The following is a 23,479-nucleotide window of genomic DNA, read 5'->3' as shown; positions in this document are numbered from 1 at the left end:
ATATATATATATATATATATAATCCTGAAAGATTAGTTGGCCTAAATGTTGTTAGGATGTAGAAGAATAATTTATCTTTAATTCTTCAAAACTACTCAACTGAAATATTTGGAAATATTATGAGAATCCAAAAGAAATATAATTTGTTGATTGGTGCTTTTCTTCTTCTGCTGCTGCTGCTGAAGAGTGAAGACACAAGGTAATTTACAACTGTGAAATTTAGACTTTTCTGGGCATCCATTCCTGAATCCCCAATCCACTCTCCACTTCCACTTGTGTGGGAAACTCTGTTGACTTCTAATAGAGTCCTTGTGCTTAATCTAATGAGTGGTGATCAACATTTAGATAGAAAACTTTGAATGTACTTAATCTAATGGTGTTGGACTTCTAATACCCAACTTATTTACTAAAATGCAAGTTGTTGGAACAGAGTACCCATGCAGCAGAACAATAACAGAGTACTATAGGTATATCCACATTATTAATAACAATGGCAGCAATAAAGGAGAAAAGGGGAAGATAATCAACCATACAAGAACTTCAATTGTGCACTACTAAGGCTGGTCCTTGTGCTTCATGGACAGCATAAAATGCAAGTTTGCGGCAGAAAATTTTGATAAATAGTAACAATCAGCCTAAATGTTTTTTTAGAAATATGTTAAAAACATGAATAAAATTTACGAAACAAAAATTTTAATTTTTTGTCAAAAGTACGTGTAAATTAAACATAATAATTCATTGCTAGATGTGAAGTTTTAAAGTGAACCGCTTTCAATACATAGGAACCAAGTTTCCATTATCTCGATCTGGATCCGATCGAGCTCATGGCTTCATGATATTTTGACCTCCCAAACTATTGATGATTTTCAAGTTAAAAAAGAAAAGAAACACCTTAAACAAATTGTAATGTTTTTGCAGCAATAATTGAAAGAATTAAACATAAACTCACTTAAACAAAGAATAAAAATGAATCGAATCAGATATTAAAAATCTTAAAAATTGTTTCTTAAACATTAAAACCTAACCTCAGCAATATTGTTTATTCATCTTAAACATTAAAACCTAACCTCAGCAATATTTTTTATTCATTGAAGATCAAGAAGAGAATATTTTTTCTCAATTTCAAAGAAGTTAACCTTAGCAATATTGTTCATCTATAGAAGATTAAGAAACACCTTCACGATTCCCTTGAGTAAAATAAGTTTAACATGCTCAAATTACACAGTCGAACAAAACAGGGATGGAATTATATCATTTGGAAACAAACTAATAAAAAATTTAGAGCTTTTTAGGGTTCTTGAGAGAGATGGACATACAGATGAGATCTTGAGTGGTTTTGATCGGTGGCACTAATGAGTAAGCTTCAATTCGAAGGGCTTTGTTACTTGAGCTCGTTTGGTACGAAATGGGAGATTGAGGGACGTGAGTGAGAGTGTGAGATCGTTCAGCACTTACGATCGCTCGGTGTTCTCGAAATTATCTGTGAGTTTGAGTGAGTTTGATCGAACCAAATCAAGAGGAAAAGTTAGCTGTGAGTGAGAGTGAGTTTCTTCTCCAACTATTTTTTATCTGATTTTCCTCTGAAATGGCAGAGAAGGAAGCATGTTAAAAACGTTACGAGTTTTTTCGCTATAAGAAATTTTCATTGGTTCGTTGGGCCAAGGCTGTCGAAATTTGTTCATGGGCTTAAATGGGTCGTTAAAAATAGACGTTGGTCTTGTTCCGCCGAGTTTAACGCTTTAATAGTAGCGAATTTTAACTTTTTTGAGGTAGTGTCCATTGCTTAAATTTGACTCAATTTTGCAAAAGGTGAATCTTAGTCATGGCCTCTCGTCTTGTTCACGAACGAAATCGAGATGACTCGAGTGAATCATCTCGATTTTGATAAATTTTCAAAAAAATCTTTCTTGTTGAATTTTAATTACATATAACAAAGATTATTAAGTTGTTAGCCAAAAATGGAAGAGATTAAAAAGAAGCTAGTGTTTACCGGATAAAGCCACAAGGTCTACTTCTTACTCTTTCTTACAATAACCATCAAAATAAATTACTTTTCATCATGAGATCATGCACAATATCAAATCTTTTGATTTCTATCCTCTATTTAATTTTTTTTTTTTCAATTTAATATATTATGCAAATAATAGGAATTCATTAAATATGACATTCACTATCCATGTAATAACATAATAATCCAAGATGTCGATCCATAACCGACCACTTTGGTAGATTGATCAAAAGTTTTTTAGGAGATGTAATGCATTATGATCAGAAGGAAACTACAAGTACGTGTCGATCCACCAAAGTATGTTCTGAACTTCCAATGGCCCACCCTGAGTCATGATAGAACCATAGTTTTAAAACTTGTTGATTGAACTAGAAAGTTGACCTGTCAATGCTCTTTTAGAGCAAAAAACCATAAAAATATCTGCAAATTTTGTCTAAGCTACAGATTTTTCAATAATTTTTAAGTAATTAAATAATTTATGTTATTTGATATTGACTCACTTGAGTTTTAAATTGACTCAGACTCAATGGCAGCCAATTTGGTTTGGGTTTTCTAATTTCAAAACTATGAATAGAACAATAAATAACAAATACAAAACATATATAAGTCATTAGGAAAAAAAAATTAATTGCAATTACCTTAAGTGGATTTGGGAAATCTTGTTGAATGCAACCTTTCGAAACAGACTTTGTGCTTGACATTTCTGTCTTCCCATTGCAGTTGCTCCCACCATTCGGACTCGCCTGTGACCTCTAGATTATTGTTGTTGCTACTGCTGCTAAGAATAGGAATTTTGCGTAGCTTTGGACATCCTTTTACTTTGGCCCTGTTTAAGGATGTCAAGGACACGTCGCGAACAATGGTTTTCAAGTTGGGAAGTTCCCAAAGGCACAAAGTATGCAATTTCTGTAATGAACTTTCTGCATTTGCCTCACCCGAGAAGACCTCTTGTAATCTACCACAAAATTTAATTTCGAGCACTTCCAAGCTTTCCAAACACACACCAGATGAGAAAACATTCATAATTCGTGGGCAATTCTCTAGATGCAGATTTTTGAGGACACCTGTAGACACCCCATTTTTGTATCCGCCTAATTAATCAACTCGTCAACCCGATCGCAAGGATTCCCAATGATGGATGTGTATTCCGTTGCTTTATTTTGTTACCAGATTTGTTTCAGAAATCCAGATGAGGTATCTCAAATTGACAAAACCTTAGAAACCACGCTACGCTAGGAAAGTACGACCCCAGAAACATAGAAATCATCATCTTGCAGACCAAAAAGAAGCTTCACGATAAAAATCACTAAAAATTACCAAATTACCAAAATACCCCTAACCTCAAAACAACCTTAGAGCCTACGTTACGCTTAGGAAAACCCATTCGAACACATAAAATGACAAATTGGAACCAAATAAATCATTTCACCAATTTTAACAGAATTTGACAAAATTACGAAAATGCCCCTCATAAAGTTCACAATCATTTCACACAAAAAATTTCATAAATAACAAAAACTAATATTTCCATTGAATTCCTTACGAAAAACCGATTCTAAAACATCCTATAACATTAAAAACCGACTTAAAACGTGAAAAGTCCTCTCCGGGGGCAAAACGGTAATTTCACAATTTTCATGATAAAAAATTTCGAAATTAATGAATAAAATATGAAATAATTAAATTTAAACATTAATGAAATTAATTTAAAATTTTGAATCTAAAAAATCGATCAATCGGGCTCTCAGGCAAAATTGTTGAGGGTTCGTGGGATATTTCTTTAAGGACCCCTCCATTTGGGGGTCCAAAGAATTAAAGATATTTTAGAGGGGGGTTCTCCAAAAACCAAAAGTAAATCAAGCAAGACTGTAGTCAAGGTATTAAAGTCCATCAAGTGAGACTGAAGTCAAAATTAAAGTCAATTAAGCAAGACTGAAGTCAAAATATTAAAAGTCAATCAATTAAGACTAAAGTCAAAACATTAAAAGTCAATCAAATAAGACCAAAAGTCATAATAGAATTATAATTGATTAATAACTCTATCTAATAGAGTTCTAACTTAAAAACAATTCTACCTAAAACAATTCTAATTAAAACATAATTCTACCTAAAACAATTTTAACTAAAACACAACTCTAATTAAAAGATCTCTAATTAAACACTAACTCTACCCAAATCAACCCCTAAAAACATCTATAAATAGAGGTGCTCACACCCTATTTTCGTATCAAATCATAAACCCTAAGAGAAGTAGGTCTAGAAGCTCCCCTAGCCCCCCATAAACCCTAGTTTTGGAGCCCCAACTCCTTAACTAACATCCCTCCTTCAATTTTAGTCTAGAAAACACCCAAAAGCCTTCTAAAAACACCCCCAAATCCGCAACGAACTTGAAGAGTTCAGATTCAAAAAACAAGGAGATACCTTGCCTCGGAGATCCGAAGTCAAATCCGGAAACAGAACGAAGCAAGGGAGCACGGTACAAGGAGCTCTTTTTGTCAGATCTGAGGGAACCAAGTCCTTGCCATCGGAAAGGTAAATTTTTATTTTTATTTATTTTTTTATCTAGGTTTTAGCAATGTAATTTACTTGGGACTTTAGTAGAGACCGGCTTTGGCCGGGCGGGGTTGGTGCCTAACACCTTCCAACCCCGTAACTTGATCCCCGGATTCAGATTTTTTATGGTAGATTAGTTCTTTTTATCCATGTTAGAGTCAGTTTGGTTCCTAGACCACAATAACTAGGTGGCGACTCCCAAACCTCAAGGGTCAAAAGCGGATCCGCGCACCCCGCGGATCGAGGGCGCTTTCAACACCAAAGCTTCCTCTTTCCAATATTCCCATACTAACGCATACGTTCGTCAATTTCATGAGTTTAGAGATCCATATGATCTCTAGGCACCTCAACAACGGCTGGTATTTAGCCATGTCACCAGCTTGCACATCAAAGATGACTTCCATTGCATAGCATTTTTCGAGTCGACATTCTCTCAACTGTGCCATATTTTCAATACCCAAATCGGTTAATTTCTTAACCGAACTTTCATCATGGAGAGACAAAAATTGTGTGCGACTGAGAATTCCGGAGACGCCTTTTGTATTTCTCTTAACTCTCTCAATCTCCATACTCCTTTCATAATAAGGAGTAGAATATTTTGTCCTAGAGTCGTAGATACCTTTGTAGCATGATCTTGTCCTTCGAGAAGGCACCTCTTGGCGCTTGCCTCGTTCTATGCAAGGACAAATGTAAACACTAAACCGCAAAAAATATTTTTCCCAAAGATTAGATGAAGGTGTGAGAGATTGAAAAATACTGGCATTAGATACGGATATAAAGATTCCATTGTTGTCGCCATCTCCATTCCATTTTGTTTGTGGAAAATGCAAGTGGAATGCAGTGCCATCACCACATTGATCCCAGTTCAGCTCTCGTGGTAACCACCTTATTTCTTCCCAATTAACTGTTTGAATGTGCTTCACTCCTAGTAGGTTCAAGCGCCTCAAGGGATGTAGATTTGAGGAACCCTCTAATGGGAACCGGTTGATTGTGGTATAGGAAAGATCAAGCACCTCAAGGTTACTGTTTTCAACCAAAGTTATGGTTTCTAAACTTGGAGAACCTTTGAGTGAGAAAAACCTATCTGATCGGGTTTGAGAAATCCCTAGAACCTTGATTTTTGGGAGGATTCTACCAAATGAAGATGAAACATATTTATTGAGGTCCTCTAAGGAAGTACAATTTGATAGGTCGAGTTGTTCAAGCGACGATGAGATTTGTAGCAAACTAGGAACCACAGTCCTTAAGTTTGAGCAAGACTCAAGGTTCAGTTTCTTTAGGTTGATAAGATTGGGAATGGAAGCTGGTAAGGATGTTAACTTACGAGCGAACGAGAGGTTGAGATCTTGAAGCTTGTGCATATGTTGGAAGAATTGCTCTGGGATTTGAGTGAAATCAGCATAGGAAAGATCAAGTAGTAGGAGTTGCTTGAATGGTGGTGGAGAAGAAGGTAGTACCCTTAGATTTTGACAACCTCCAAGCAAGAGTTGCTTGAGGTTGTCCATACATTGGAAAAAATGATTTGGGATTTCAGTCAGTGTAGTGGCATTGGAAAGATCAAGCAATAGTAATTTCTCCAATGGTGGTGCAGAAGAGGGTAGAACCATCAGATTTGTACAACCTTGAAGCAAGAGTTGCTCAAGGTTGTTCAAGCAAGATATTGATGATGGCAGTGAGGATAATCGAGAGCAATGGGAAAGATCAAGGAGTCGAAGGCTCTGCAGTCCCTCCAAAGATTCATCTGGGATTTCTTCCAAAGGTGTTTTTGAAAGATCTAGCACCTCAAGTTTTGATAGCGCTCGCAAGTAAGAAACTTGGAGATGCCTTAATTGACTGCAATTTCGTAAATTTAGTATCTTAAGGCTGGTGCCCAAACAGGGGAAGGAGGAAGGCAGAGATGAGATACTTGTATTCATGAGGCCAAGAACTCGAACACTCTCCATGTGCTCCAAAAAGTTTTCTGAGAACTTCTTGAAATCTATTAAATTACTGACAACAATTGTAGAGAGCTTACTGCATTTTGGAGGAGACATTGGATATTCATTAGGGATAGTGTAGATGTTGATCCTTTCTATGTCTTCCCACTGTGGTGGATCCACATCCATATCAAGTGTCTGAGTGTATATAATTAGGAATCTAGGAGAACTTCTTCGTATGTGATCGTCTAGGAAATTCCATAGAGTATCAAATTCAACATGATGCAGTTGTAATTGAATTAGGCGATGGTGGTGGAGCTGTTCCAATAGGGCCTTCCCTAACTTGAAAGATGCCTCTAGATCATCATCATCTGCGCCAATAAACCCTTCTGCATACCAATACCTTACCAAAATTTGTATTTCAATACTTTTTGAATCAAATAGTAAGAAGTATAAGATGCACTCCATGACAACCTCCGGAGTAATAAGACCTCTCAGATTTGGGGAATAAGCTATATCAGCAGACTCTTCAAAAATCAAATCCAATTTTTCCTCATATGACAATTTAGACATTTTCTCGAAAAGAAAACGTGAATGGTAACTTAGGTCAATAGAAGAAAGTGCTACAACCTTGGAAGAATTTCCCCTCCTGCCGAAAGTTGGAAATCCCATGATTTCCAAATCATGGAGTTCCCAAAGACCATCATGCACCAATAGGAAGCTTCGATTTTCTAAGCAAGCACGTATTCTATCTGAGACTACACCCTCGTCATAATCGTCATCATCACTAGCGATAAGAGGAGGAGGAAACACAAGACCCAATGTCTCAGCTACTTGTCGTTGGAACTTCTTCCTACTACTTAGAGAATCATTTCTTCTATTTGGGTTTGTAACCCATATCAACATCTCAAAGAGCTTGCAGTCCATTGCTCTCTTCAACGCATACTTCAAAACCCTTTGTCCACATAACCACAACTCTCCATCAGACTTGGAATATTCCCAACCACTGATGGAAATAGCTACGATATAAGAAGTTTTGATGTAGTTGAGGAGTTGTTGGACTTTATTCTCCATTATGGGCGGGCACTTGATGTCTTCCATGTTATTTGCTTGCAGGATGTGAACAAGTTGTTGACTCCCACCATCCATCACTCTAATTTCTCTGATTGAATCAACAAGTATTGCAATTGTAGATGAAAAAAAAAAAAACCAAATAACTAACTGTACCAGAGACATGAAATGAATGACCGGTGATTTTTTCATTACAAGATGAATGGATTGCTGAAGAGAGAATTTGTAACCAAGTAAAAAATAAATATTTGGAAAAAAAAAAATTCAACTTCAAGGGAAAATAAGTAATTAGCAATAGGATTGGTGTATAATTTTAAAAAATTGTACATATTTTTAGTTTCTTTAAGGAGTGTGAATTGGGTATACCAAGCCGGAGTTTTAAGAGGCGCATTCTTAATAATTAGGCTCAATTTGGATTTTTATGTTTTCAAAAGGTTTCTAAGAAGTTTTCTTGATCTATTATTAATGTAGGAACCTTTCCACAATTTTACAATTGCATGTCTATACCATCCTCAAAATGCCACATAGTAGACATTGCGCATAATTCTACATTTTCAGTTTAAAATGTCCAAATGAAATGGCTAAAAATCACAGGTTTGTTAACATGTGCCCTAAGAACACACGTTAAGGTGCATTAAATATACCTTGGAAATAAGCATTCGAGAGTAATTCTTTCGAAGAAAAATATCTTTTGAGGGCAACTAAGATTAGTTTCGAAAACTCATCAAAACATGTATCCAATAGTTAATGGGTCAGAAAAGGATCGTGGCAACTAACACTTTTTGAAAACACTAAATTTTCAAGGCGAAGCTTTTCAAGGTAATGTTTTGTTTTTTACTTGCTTAGGTTTAGACTTGAACTTGTTTTGGGCTTGGTTATTCGATTAATAGAAAGTTCTCGATTCTTTTTTATTTTTTATTTTTTCTCTTATTTGAATAGATTTTATTTTGAGATCTTTATCAACTTTTGACGAATTTACAATTCTGGAAAATAGGCTAAGATAGTTTGGTACTTTAGTTATGTCGAACAAAGGTTGATTTTAAAAATTCTAAAAGAATGACAAGAAATGCTAATGAAACCTTGAGGAAATGACTTTGAAGATTTCAAAAAAAAGTCATATGCCTTTGGAGGATGGTAGGTAATTGTTTAGTCTATGCTTACAAATACAAATTAACCTTGGATGGGACAAAGGGTCGTCTGTAATGTATTCTCTTAATATCGTGCACAAAAATGTAATTCTAATGGTTATGTTGAGTTTTCTAGATAACTAAGATTTAAGGTGGGCAACAACATATAGGAAACTTCGATTTCACGAATATTGTTGGTGTGGAGCATAGTAACTAAAAACAGCATTTTATATAGAGAAAAAAAAAACATTTAAAACGCATCTTGTACCTGTGATGATTAAAATAATAAAAAATGCATTTTTTTGTTTTGTTTTGAACATGTTTTTTTTTATGTTTTAAACTAAATTTTTTTCAAACAAAAAAGAAGAAAAAAAAACTAAATACTTTCTTTTTTAATGTGAGATTTGATGCATAATAGAACGAATAATGCTGAAGGGACCTCATGTTGGAACCTCATATCGCACTTCTTGATGTGAAAGTGTATGAGAACCATAGATGCTTTCATCGAGATACAAGTAAAAAAGCATCTATGGTTCCTACCCACTTTCACGTCAAGAAGTGCGGTGTGAGGTTCTAGCCTAAGGTCACTCCAACACGAATTTAATAGAGTTTGGTGATTTATAAATGTAGAAATATGGGATTTGATGGTAATATCTTGATGTATGGATTTTTTTTTTTTTTCAATAATTTATTGTTTTGAACAAAAGATAGGTTGATGAGTAAACATTTTTTGACATCATAACATGTATAATTATGATTGGGAACATGTTAAATAGGAAATATAGAATAAATTAATATAAATATCTTATGCATTATTAGATAGGTACATTTAATTTTCATAATTTCTAAAATATTTTTTATATTTTATGACTCGTCGTTATTTATTATTATTTTTTTTTGCCGTTTATTCCGAAGTTTTCTTGTACCGTTTTAAACTTGTACTTTGACTTTTATGACTATGGAGTAGAAATTGATGCACGAATAAAGTACATCCCACATGAATGCCCTTAGAATGGAGAAAAAATTTCATATAATTAAGATCTTGCCTTTTGGAGAAATCTGATCGATCCGGAGATTGGTCTCTTCACTAGTTTGCAAACTAGCATAGGAGGTTCCCTTATCTTATTGGTCCCTACACTTGTATATATTTATAAAAGGGTGGATTATAAATTACTTAAATTATTCTTAACGTATAAAGAAAACAAATAAAAGCAATCTCTAGTTTTCTTGATGCTTTATGGTTTCCCTAAGGTAAGGAGTTGATGCCCATGTTCCCTACATAACCAGCAATCAAAATTCATCAACAATGGCAATATTTAATAGCAAGATTGATTTTTTTATTTCCTATCAAGAGTCATGTCAAGACATCAAAGGCATAGATAATGGAAGCGGATCATCTGTAGCACCATGGTTCATGTAGAATAGATGTAACAGCTGAAAGAGCACCACGTCAACTATACACTTAGGGTATGTTTAATTGCATGGAAAGTCACTTTCCATGAAATTTGAAATTCATGAAAAAATAGTTGTGGAAAATAGGTAGGGTTGGAAAATCAAATTCCATTGTTTGATTTTATTTGAATAAAATCATGGAAAAAATATGAAAAAAAAAAAGAGAAGAAGATGAGAAGGAGGAAGAAGATGAGAGGAGGAGGAAAGGAATAAGAAGATGACGAGGAAGAAGGAGGGGGGAGGATGTGGTGACAATGACGGCGAAGGTGGCGGCTTTGACGGTGGCTACGACGACGGCGACGGTGGTGATGACAAAGGTAAGTGAGGAAGATGGGGGGAGAATGTGGTCGTGGTGGTGGTGGTGACGACGGAGGAGGTGAGGGATGGAGAAGAAGGAGAAGAGAGAGAGAGAGAGAAGGTGGTCGAAGATGAAGCCGACGACGACGGTGACAACGATGCTGGCGACGGTGACGACGGCGACAAGGTTAATGTAATAGTGGTAGTGGTGGTGGTGGTGGTAGTGGTAGGGAAGAATTGGGGATGGAAAATATTTGTGAATTTCATTTTCCCACCCATATGGGTGGGAAAGTGAAATCTATGTTTTGGTGGACTTTTTGATTAGGGTGGAAAATGAATTTCCATTTCCATGTGCAATCAAACACTTGAAAAATGTCATTTTCTATGGAAATTGATTTTCCTCCCTGTTTTCCATGTGCAATCAAACATACCCTTAAAGTATTGGGTGTTCAGTAGGCATTCATTTTCAAAGTCATGGATTTTGAGGAAAAAACCTTCTTTTTAATTGTCTTTTTAGATCAAAATTAAATCATGATCTAATGAGGCTGAGATGTTTATTTTTTTTTTCAAGATAACTTTCTCTCATCCATTTGATATGTGCTACATGGTGCTATAAGAACCTTGTGCTACAGAGGATCTGCTTCCCTTGATAATTTGTAATCAAAAGGAACATACCATTGTGAGAAGGTATTAGTTGTAGTGTATTAAAATGTATCTAAATGCACCATATCACGTTAATCTCTTAGTTAGAGTTGTCTCTCTCTATTTAATAAAATAACATCGATGATATATATAGGTTATTTGTTTATGTTGAATTGATTGTCTGCACAATTTCTATTTTCTTCATATTTTCAAAGGTTTTCAACTTCCTTTCTTCATAAAAATCTAATGAAAACAATTTTCATTAATTATAATAATTTAAATTACATGAACCGCCAGTTCATGAGAATAGACGATAACACTGTTTCTAATGGTTGTTTATATATTAACGATTCAAATTGAATCGTACATTTTCTATTTTATAAATTCCAACTCTGAATAGAAGACACATAGTTGCAAACACCATAACATAATAAAAAGAATTATGACTTTCGAACGAGAAAGTCTTTACTCGATCAATACTTGGCTAACGTGTTACAGACACAGAACCATAGATCTATTTCCTCAGGATACATAAAAAATGTGTATTTATGTATCACGAGGAAAAATATTTATGATCTGTGTCTTAAAGCATCAATTGAGTATTGATCAAGTGAAAACTTTTTAATTAGAATATCAGCAATCATACAAGGATACAATACCATACTAGTAAGAACCTAAACCAACATTACTTATAATATATTTAAAACTAGGGAAAGAATAGCCTCCACAATCCAAATGAGATAAATATCTAGGCACCACAACTTTTTAGTTCATCATCATCATCATAACAATAATGGTGATGATGATGTGAGTGCATAAAGGTCACTTTTTATTAGTTAATAATTAAAGACTGAAGTCAAGGGAGTCAAGTCAATAATTCAAAAACACATGGAGGTGTCTCTAATATTTACAGAACTATAGGAGCACTCCTGGGTATCTATAATATTCAGAGGAACTTGAAGGGACACGTGTTTTTAAGTGCGAGGAGCGTTAGCATGGTACCAGCATTGTTGTTTACTTCTTGTGCTAAATATTTATTTAAAAAAAGTATATTAAACTAAAACATCCAAGAGAGCCGTGCAGGGTTTGTTTTACACTACGTTTCACACTGTGCTGACGACGAGGTGGGCACATAACCACAAAAACTTTTCACTCGTATCTTGAGGAAACACATCTATTTTCACCACACCAATGCAGTGAAAAACAAAGTCCCTCTAGCATTTTTCTATCCAATATATTATGCTTTTATGAGAGGGGGAAATTGGAATTTCGTCCTAACCATTTAAAAAAGAGTCGTAATGGATGCATATAGTCTTAGTACAAGGTTGGATTTCTGGCTGACATGGCAAGGACATATAATCATAGATTATTTTCATCAGAATACATAAGAAAAAGATGTGCAGCTCTATGCTCTTGCCACGTTAGCCATGTACCAAGACTGCGTGCATTCATCCCAACTCTTTAAAAATAAGGGATATTTAATAATGAAAATGTTGAAGTAATATTAAAATTGACATTGATTCTACATTGCTGGAAACATAGATACCTTTCATCAAGATACACATGGGTGAAAAGCATCTGTGGCTATATGTCCACCTCCACATCAACAATGTGAGAGTTAATGTCAATTTGAATCTTATTCTAGTACAAATCTTTACTTAATGCACCCTGATTTTGAGACTTATTACTAAATAATCCCTAACTTTTGGGAAATATCTAAAGAGTAAGGATCCATAAGGGTGTCCCGTAACTAACCAAGGTCAAGTGGCACCTCATTTTATGACATGTGACATTTTTAAGACCCACTGACTGTATGGATATGTGTTATCCACTAGATCTTGGCTCTTAAAAAAGAGTTTAAATCCAACGATTAGAAATCATTCTTAAGACAATGTTATAATCAATGGATGCACATCGCCAATAAAACTAATCTTTTGCGTGGAGGTTTACCAAGAGATGGGCCTCATATCCATACGATCAGTGGGTCCCAAAATATTCTATGTGGCATAAAATGAGGTGCCACCTGACCTTGGTTAGGTACAAGAAATCATTCTGGATCCCTACTCATATCTTAATAGTTCAATTATTAAAATCTTTCCTTCTAAATGGTCCCTCAAATCTTAAGACAAATTTTAAAGTGCAATTGCAATTCTTACAAACGATTTTGACACTGAATGTCATTGTCTTTTATATAAACCTAATGAATAATCTTTTAAGTAATTTAATTCCATAAATTTTATTAATTTAAGCCACTTTGATAGCTACCAAACCAATAAAACCTATGTCAATCAAATCAATCGAATGCCATTTAGTATTCCTTCATATGAAATTTTATCTAACTTTTCAATTTCATAGAACCTTTATTTAAATCATTCATATCAAAATTACAACATTCAACCAAGCACCAAATAATAATTTATTATTATTATTATTTTTTTTTTTCACATGTTCGGCCAAAATTATGACATTCAACTAGGTTTACAATATCAATAATTTTCAATTTTTGCATAAGAATAATATTGGGCTAAAGTATAAGATTCAATTAATGTACCTTACGCTATCGAAATTGAATAGCTTGTAGAAATAAGAAATCCTCTTTGTTTTGTGAATCTTCAATCCACTCTTCAATTCTAAACACACCTTCTTCTCTCTATCTCTATCCTTCGGATAGATAAAGACTTTAAGTGATGGCAATTTTGCTCTTCAATTCGAAAGCACGAAAAGCATTACAATAATAGGAGAATCGATCTACTTTTATACATGAAGATGAGAGAAGATGAGGACTTAGATCCTTTTCTTTAATTAGAAACAATGGAGTGGATGAATAAGTTCTTTCCTTAAGCTTGAGATGGGAGAAAGAAGAATATCATCACTCTCTTTTCAATTAAGGAATATAAGATAAAGAAAAGAAAACAAAGACATCATATAAAGAGATTTAGTTGCTTTCTTAATTCAGGTGAGCCAAAGAAGAATATTTATTAATCTCTCATTATAATTGAAAAAAAATAATGATATATGTGTTAAAATAATAAGGGAGTTGATCCACTTTTATAAATGAGAGAAGAAGAGTTAGATCATTTTCTTCAATTAAAAACCATGGAATTGATGAATAAGTTATTTGCTTGAGGTGGGAGAAAGAAAAATACCACGACTCCCTTTCCAATTAAGGAATATAAGATAAAGAAAAGAAACTAAAATATAATTTCATTCTCATAGACATTATATATAGGCGTAATGATTTTCTCATGCTCCCCTCTAACCCCCTCCCCCTCCCCCTCAAATACAAAACCATAATCAGTTGCCTCAAGATATGCATGATCATAAATCTTTTTCTTATGTATCCCGACAAAATGCATCTATGGTTCCTAGCTACACACTTCCATGTCAGAAATGTCCCCCACAATGTTACTCCAGCACGACTCTTTCTTTTATGCCTCTTTACCAAAATGTGAAGAAATACTTCAATACAAAACGAAAAGGCAAAAATTACTTAATATATAGACCTACCCACTATGTGACAACTGAAAATTTTCGCAAGAAAATTTGACGGGCCAAAGCCCACAAATATTAGATACCAAATTTCATGGCCGTTGAAATTTTTAACGTTCCCCAATTCGATGATTTAGAGCCATCAAATTTCTCTCATCCTCCATTAATTTAACGGTTTCAATCCGTTGAAAAAAAAATTGACAATGAAAATTTTAACACTTTGGTCCGTCAGATTTTATACAATTCGATAGTCTTGGACTGTCAAATATAGGTTTTTTTCACGTTGTGACATTAGGGACATCATTCTAAATGCGTCGTGAATTCTCTAATAATATCTTGACAGCCAAATTAGTAAAAGTCTTTCTTTTTTAATGTTCCCTCGCCCTAATAAAAGATTCAAAATATCAACATCAACAATTCAAATAGTTGACCTCAATGATTTGAATCATTGATCTTGATAATTGATCACGTTCAAACGACAAGATCGACGAATTTCTAAATGTCAATCTCGACGATTGAAGGAAAGGTTGATCTTGACAATTTGAATCATCTATCTAAATGATTGAAAGGGGGATTAAAAGATATTAAGAAAGAAAAAATTTACTAGCTACACCATCAAGATATCTCCCAAAATTTATGGGTATTTAGAATGAAATCCCCACAAGTTAAGGTTTGCTAAGTAATATTCGAAAAAAAATCCTCTACATACTTCACCCAAGAGCCTAAGGCATCCAATAAAGTGGCCGATTCAAGTAGACAAATAGATCTAGTGTTTCAAATAACGTATCAAGAGAACCATTGAGCTTTGCAAATCATTCTAAGTACACAATTTTAAATGTTGTATTTTCAGGTGAAACAAACTAATTTCATCAATGGAACAACTTACTACTAATAAAACCTTAAAATATTGAATTAGGATGAAATTTTAAAAAACTTTTTAAATTAATTTAAAGGGTTTGACTTAAATGAGAAGATACAATTAAGTTACGAAATTTGAATCCTTGTTAGTAATCTCCTGTTTAATTTTTGAAAAATTCACGAATTTTTCATTTTTTTTCTATGAAAGTATTATTCTCTGGATTATTGAACTATTTTGAATAATTCACGGATTTTAAGTATAAACTTGTAAGTTGTGACGTGTAACACAAGTCGATTTTGAAGCGGCTATGCTTCAAAATTTTGGAGGAATCCACTTTTTTACATGACAAATGTCCCTTTTATTTTTTAAAAAGTAATGACATGAGTCTTTATATTTATTTCAGATTACTCTTTAATATTTTAAAGTGATGATTTGTCCATTGACTTTGGTCTTCTTTTAAAAATCAATGGAACAATAACTTCAATGTCCTCATTATCACCACCATCATCATTACCATCACCATCACTATCATATGTTTGAATTTTTGGTTTTCGAATTTTTGAAATGAAACAAATAATACACATATGAAGCATATACCGCATATTTTTCATTTATTGAATTCTTGGCCGAATTTTATACTAGATTTTTGTTATCCAAAATCAAGTAGAACTCGAATTTTTCACGAATTAAATTTTTGTTTGAATTGCTAACCAAAGATCTTGGGTGAGGGACTACTATCAATTGCCACTGGTACCCAACATTTCAGATTTTCAAACAAATTATTTCTAAACTAACCATTTACTTGTATTCAATTATACATGGAACATTACATGAAAAATCACTTTTAGCCATGATTTTAATCTTGACCGAGACTAAGATGACTCACCTGAGTCATCTCGGTCTTGTTAAATGACAATACGGATTTGCACGGTGTCTCAACATTCACATCGTCTCCTGAGATAAAGGAGATATCTCGTATAATATTTTGAAAATCTCAGTCGAGTCAACTGGGATTTCTTAGATTTTGATTTAGATATTTTTTTTTTAGATAATAAATATTTATTATGTAAATAAGCATATGATTTTATGACTAAACATTTCATAATTTATGTTTTTTTATTGCAAAATTATAATTATTTTATTTTAAATATATGTAAATCAAGTAATGTAAACGACCCATAAAAGAAAACAAAATTAACGTAAATTGAGTTTAATGGATTGTCTTGTCTGAAATGAGATGTCAAACCAAGTTTTGAAACCATTTGTTGTTTAATCATCTTTGGAAAATCATTTTCTATTGTTTGATTTTTGTGTAAATTCATATCCCACACCGTAGGACCCAAAAATTCAACTAAGTTATGAGTTCATTGGAAAGCATGGTATTTGTGAAGGGATAAAATCATCCTCATTCGTGCCATGTGGATTATTAGGATTTAATATATATAGTTAGGGAAATAATCACAATATAAAAGGATTTTGTCCCTTTGACTAGTTACCTAGTTACCTTATCTGAATAAGGATTAAGGTGGCTATTACAAGGTGATTAGGAATCAGGATTCCTTCTCAGGAAAATAGATTTGATGTGTGCTAAGTTGACGAACCAATGGCACGAAGCCATGTGTATTAAAAAAATAAAGCACTTAAACTGCTCCCATATTTTCTCTCAACGACCAAATTATTCAATTCTTGTGCTTGTATGTATAATATTGGTTGGTTTTTAAATTATGGTTTTTTTTTTTTCTTCTAAAATTTTGCATTTTCTTTGTTAACCAAGCACTCGCAAAACTTTATAAGCATTTTCTGAAAATATTACCAAGCACTCGACCCACAAAAAGTTGTAAAATCTTTAATTGCATAATATTGTAAATACAAAATTTTGCATTTTACGACTTACCAAGGAGGGCCTTTGTTTTGTTCGGGACTAGAAAAACCTTGGTTTGGAGGTGTGACCAGAGTTGAAAATTGTATCTTTTGAAGTTCTAAATAATCATGTATTTGAAAATTTTCTCAATTAAATCCCAAGAATTACATCGATTAATGTATAAACATCATTACGTGCATATTTATTGTAAATATTGTTAAATTCTTGATTTTATGATATATTTGATGATGTACATTAATGTGGTCAGAACTGCAATTGGAACAAGAAGGGATGGTACGAAAAGACAGAAGGAATTCATGGATTTTACGGGTGAAAATCTATGGTCAAAGTGAGAAGACCGAAGTGAAAGAGCCTTATGCAACCTAAATTTAGACCTTTGGGCTACTTTAAATCAGTTTACAAATCCTTGGGCTTCATCTAAAAGGGATCCTTAAGCCCAAGTCTACTTCTAAACCATTTAACTCAAGTCTTACCAAACTTTAAAAGTCTATTGGCCCAAGTCATACCTAATTTTCCCCATTATTCTCCACTTTGCCTAATTTTTAATCCATTACCTTCCACTAAATGAACCCTCCTCATTCTATAAATATTGAATTTAAAGTATTTTATACCAATGATTCCCGACATATGCAAAGCAATACTCTAACCATTGTATTAAGTAGCTCATTTATCATTCAAAAAACCCGAAATGTGACTAAAACACACGATGGATTATAGATGAAATCTTACTTCTGACCAACACCAATCTTGGGCCGAAAAAGAAAAAGAAATCAAGACTACCATGACTAATCATTAAATTATTATCTTGGTAAGAAATTATCTACATATATATTACAATATTTATGTAACAAGCACAATGATTATAGCTTATTTAGATAGAGCACCTCATTAACACACACACCAGTTTTTTTTACATAAGTTATATATTATATAAGTTTTTTTTTTAAGGTCAATGGGCATTTAATTGATAAAACTTTACTAGCCGTATTATTAAATTAATATCCAAAAAATTGGGGTATTTATTTGGAAAACTTCAATTTAGGGGTAGTACGTAATTTTTCCAAAATAAAATACACTGCCAAGCCATTATCACTTTTCCGGTAAAAATATTGAAATAGCAAACTCTATATTGAATCCTTTAAAAAACATATTGACTATTATAATGAGAGAAGGTGGAGTAGAAGTGGTTAGACACCAAAATTTGGACCTTACAAACGCCCTCACTTTTGTTTAAATTTTATAAATAGTGTCATTTTGATTAAAAACCAAAAAAAAAATTGTAAACCACATCCTTATAATCACATTTATTAGTTTTTAAAATTATAAAAATATCCGTTTTTTTATTATGTAATTTTCAAAACATTTTACTCAATATTTTATAATGAGAGAAGGTGGATTAGAGGTAATCTCATGGTCCCTCTAATCACTTTAGTTAGATTTTAATCTAATACATGTGCATTTGTACATGCCACCTACTAGCTGAACAGTTCAATAAGAGTAGACGATTAAAGATGAGAGCTTCTATTGCCACACCAACTTTTGTAATGCCACCCCAAGATGTGTGCTAATTCTTTGGTAATGTACACATGAATTGGGATGGTATAAGCAAAAGTTGGTGTGGCAATAGAATTTCTCTACAAAAAAAAATATTTAAAGACTAAAAGAAAAAAACTAGTTTATTATTTAAAATTAAATAAATAAGTCTCTTACTTTTAAAATTACATATTAGGACAGAAAAAGAAGAAGATTTTACCCTGCCCCTTACAAAAATTGAAAAAGAAATGAAATGGAACACTATTAATTGGAGGCGTCCCTTCCTAAGCTCTTGAGGAAAGAGCCAGTCTTAATGATCTCACGCACTGGCTTGTCTGTGAAACGAATGATATTGTAGGCCCATGTACCTGATATAGCCCCACAAATGGGCCCCAATATATAAATCCATATTCCATCGTAGCGGTTCGATACAATTGCTGGACCCAAACTCCGAGCTGGGTTCATTGATGCACCCGAAATGGGCCTGTCACGATCATATGAAAACCACCTCATATATTTATAACTCTCTGAACTAATAATGCTAAATGCATTAAATCTCATCCATTCATTGTGTTAGTGATTGGTCCAATTGTGATGTAAATGAAATTAGACTGAGTTGGTTTCGATTCAACTAGATTTAATTTGACTTTAAAGCCAGTTTGATTCGAATAGAATTAAGGCATTTTAAAATACAAAACCTTTTTCTTTTAATTTTTTTTTTCCAATATAAGATTTGTGGCAAATTTAACACTAAACAATTTCTTAAGCTATAATCTTTTAGAAAAATTATACACCAAATAAATCAAAAATAATTTTTCCAGAGCATTCTTTGATAAAAAAAAGTCCCAGAAAAAAGATATTTCTTCTTAAATTTGTATGAGAGAGAAAGAGAGAGAGCAAATAAATCACATAATTTTAAATTTATTAATAAATGTAAATCAATCCAATTAAATTGAAAGAGTTGGATGAATTTAGAGAAAATAAAATTGATCAATTCATCTGTACTATTTCAAAGAAATTGAAAAGTACTTTCCTTACTGACTTAATAAGATTTTAATTTTTACTAGTGGTCATTGAACTCAAATGGATAATCACATTGGCAATCCAATACCACTATCCTCTGGATTTAATGGAAAAACTCAGATAAAAAAAATCAAAGAAAAAAAAAACAATTTTTTGGACTTGACCCTAAGATTTTGGAAATGGATGGCTACCGAACTTCCACGGAACTCCCAAATTTAAAATAAAAATTCAACTGTGAAACATAATTTTTTTTTGAAATCATTTTCAAATATCGCAGAATTCTATCATCTACAATCCCGTGGCATTGGATCATGTTTTTGAATGCCACAAGGTGACCTCAACAATTTTAGTAAGAGTTAAAATCTTACTAAGTTAGTAAGGCTAGTCTGACTTAAAAAATTAAGAGATGAAGGCACATAAGTCTAGATTGATTTTTTTTTTTGATAAATATAAGTCAAGATTGAGTTGAATGTGAACTATTTTATTGAAATAAATAAATACCCGGCGAAAAGCACATTTAGTAGGACAGTTGCACCCACAGCGAGACCCGCAAGCTCTCCAATCTGCAATAATTTAAAATAATTATGATAATGTCAGCCTCCTAAGTCTATATATTATAAATATTAAGACATTTAATTTTATAATTTGTCTTATGGTAGTTTGTTGGGACATCAACTCTCCCTAACTAAACCAAAAGCCATTGCTTTAACTTCTCTCGGTTGTATATTTTGAAATACCCCTTAGGTTTGTTTTTTTGGAAATATATTTGAGGTAGACCCTAGACTTCCAAACTGATGATGCAAGTTTGATTCCATCTTTGTTTTCACCCTCTTAATTTCCAAAAACCTATATTACTTTTCTCTCTTTTTTTTCCCAAAATTTAGTCTTGCTTTTTTTTTTCCCCCTAAAAAAATATTGTTTAAAAAAAAATATATGGTCTTCAACTCTTGATGTATGTGATTTAGCTTTAAAAAAATTATTTTTCTTGGGATTTCGATGATTCATTCTGAGAAGTAAACTGATCATAGAAAAGATTTTCTGAGAAAATGTTAAAAAGAGAAATGGTGTATAGTTTTGAAGTTGGGATAGTCATGACTCATGAGAGAACAACAGAATAATATGGGATCACCAGATTGAGTTAGAAAATATTTTCCCATCAATTGGAGGAAATTTTTTCTCACTGAAAAAGATTTTCCCATGGACATACAAAATCATAGTCTTGCAAATCACACTTTCTCATAAAGATCATTTCCTCAATCATATGGACGATCATTGATTTAAAGGAGTGACCTCTTCCTCAATATCTCGGATGAAGAGATCGAAAATGATGAGTTTTTGGAGAAACAATCAAGGATTTTTTGGAAGAGGTTGAAGATGGGGGTATTTAGATGATTTTCATTAGTCTCTCAAGGAAGACCACAGTCAATATGTATGTTAAAATTACTTTGAAATGCAGTGTTTTAAAAATTGGACCACACTAATGGTCCTACCATATTAATTTTATCCTATTTTGTAATAAAAATCAATTTGGTCAGTGAACCCTCAAAGTTTTGTTAATAAAAATGTAAATTAAATTGATTCAACTAAGTTGAACCAATGATCACAATGGTCTGACCAATTTGACAAATTTTCGGTCCAATCATCGATTTGGTTTTTCAAAAAATTGTGAAATTGTACATAAGTATATTAAGTGGTATAGAAGAACTAACTGCACGATTATCGGTGGCGACACCCGAGATAACGAACATGAGATAGAAGGAGATGATGAACTCTAGCACCAAAGATTGTATGTCCGAACCAGTCGGTATTGTTCCTGGGAAGTGCTCATGCTTTCCGCCAAATAATAATCTTAGGGTTCCACTAGCCAACGTCGATCCAAGTACTTGAGCTGATATATACGCCGGCACCTTTTATGCAACAAAATTGATATAAATAAGTAAACAAAAGGTATTAAAAGAAGAAGAATGTTTGAGTGAAAAATTAGTCACAATTTATGTATTTTTAGGACAATATTGTACACCTTTGGAGAAATTAGATCATCAGATTAGGGATATTTTAATAGATTTGTTTTCTAGGTAGAACCCATAAAAATGATGGGGTCCCAACAATATTTTGAGAACATTGGACCCAAAACTGGTCAAATTTAAGGCATGTAAAATTTGGTCCAACAGATTTTCATTTATTAAATTCTTTAAATATATTTAATTAATTTATCTGTGGAACTTTCGGCCTTCAATTCATATAATCTTTTATTTTCATAAGGAATAACATTACTCCAACTATTAAGGTTTGAATATTAAAAAATCCCCTATATGAAACTCATACTAATTATATTTATCATAAAGTTTATCTTGAAATATTTTCCCTATGTTGTATTTCAAATCAAATTTATAAAAATTAACAGTACATAATGTAGGTTTGATTATCAAAATAATCTTTTCATATAGATATTATAGTCTTTCCAAAAAATCTTAAATTGAAAAAGAAATACTTCAAAATACTATATTTTAAAATTTTCACAAACAAAGAATTTAATAGATTCGATGATAATCAGCAGTTCGTTGAAATATCTCAATTATTCTTGATCCAAATCAATTACGATTGATTGGGAGATGTTAATAATATTAGCTTAATTACATTGTCCAACATGAACCCTTTTCATTTTCGAAGAAATGAATTTAAATCATCATACCTGTTTCCATGAAAATCTTCGACAAGTGGCGAAGGCAATGGTGACGGCGGGATTGAAGTGAGCACCAGAAATGTGACCGACGGAGTAAACCATGACCATCACCACTAGTCCCCACACTATGGAAATCCCAGGGAATGTCACCACTTTGTCTTTGCTAAGATTCACCACAACAGACCCACACCCCGCGAATATTACAAAATATGTCCCTACCATCTCCGCGATCACCTGTATCCAATTTAATAAATCCATTTTATTTTATTATCTTCTAATTTTAATACAACAACAAATCCTAATCTTTCATTCCATAATTGATGCTTAGGTGAACGTTGGTAATAAGAAAATATATGAAGACTCGTGCCTTTATTGATGAAAATATGTTTGAGATAGAGTGGAATAAGTTTGATATTCCCACCCCACTATTGGTATATATAAGGGATAGAAGATGATGATGAAGATGTTGTTGATGAGAAAGAAGTAGAAATATTTGGAGGGATGTCTAAATATTGTGAATTAGAAAAAAAAATTTATAATTGTGTCTTGAAATACTAAAAAATGAGGAATATTACCTTTTGCAAGAAAGGCAAAGAGAAACGAAAGCCGAATCCTTCATGGGTATTCGATGCGTGGGAATTCTGATTCTCTTCCTTATGAACTTCCTCACTACCATTTAAATTTACAAAAACTCCGTCTTCCATGGACTTTGTATGGTTTCCATTAACAACAGAGATTTCAGCCATCAAAGAAAAAAGGAAATGAAACGCAAAGAAGAGAGAGAATAGAGGAATCTTTTAAGTATCAAGTCCTATTGAGGAAGTGAACAAAAGCATAGAACAAGGTACATTATATTGGGACCTAAGGTACCATAAATCAAGGAGAGGAAGAAAAGTGGGTCAGAAGGAGAGAGAAATTTTGATTTGATATTTTCATTTTATTTA

The 23,479-nt window shown here is 33.0% G+C and overlaps 2 protein-coding genes across 3 annotated transcripts; both read right to left on the bottom strand.

Moving 5' to 3' along the window:
- Positions 1-1,682: 1,682 nt before the first annotated feature.
- Positions 1,683-13,810, bottom strand: LOC147390547 (uncharacterized). 2 transcript variants are annotated; one of them, XM_086459780.1, is made up of 3 exons: positions 13,618-13,810; positions 4,821-7,639; positions 1,683-3,072 (listed from the first exon to the last, which is right to left on the bottom strand). In XM_086459780.1, the coding sequence occupies exons 2-3, from the start codon at positions 7,624-7,626 to the stop codon at positions 2,648-2,650; spliced, it is 3,231 nt and encodes a 1,076-aa protein (XP_086315906.1). In that variant the 5' UTR covers positions 7,627-7,639; positions 13,618-13,810; the 3' UTR covers positions 1,683-2,647. The 2 variants fall into 2 exon arrangements, with proteins under 2 accessions (XP_086315906.1, XP_086315905.1); XM_086459779.1 differs by lacking the exon at positions 13,618-13,810 and having other exon boundaries at positions 4,821-7,673.
- A 5,144-nt stretch (positions 13,811-18,954) lies between these two features.
- LOC147390546 (aquaporin NIP1-1-like) lies at positions 18,955-23,479 on the bottom strand. The gene is made up of 5 exons (XM_086459781.1): positions 23,111-23,479; positions 22,545-22,769; positions 21,562-21,759; positions 20,354-20,415; positions 18,955-19,313 (listed from the first exon to the last, which is right to left on the bottom strand). Exons 1-5 carry the CDS (start codon positions 23,279-23,281, stop codon positions 19,094-19,096), a joined length of 876 nt encoding a protein of 291 aa, XP_086315907.1. The 5' UTR covers positions 23,282-23,479; the 3' UTR covers positions 18,955-19,093.

Source organism: Akebia trifoliata, chromosome 11 (genome assembly GCF_017979445.1).
Source record: "Akebia trifoliata isolate Shusen 1 chromosome 11, ASM1797944v1, whole genome shotgun sequence".
NCBI lineage: Eukaryota > Viridiplantae > Streptophyta > Magnoliopsida > Ranunculales > Lardizabalaceae > Akebia > Akebia trifoliata.
The sequence above is the reverse complement of the archived record's forward strand: the minus strand, read 5'-3'. Positions and strand labels throughout refer to the sequence as shown.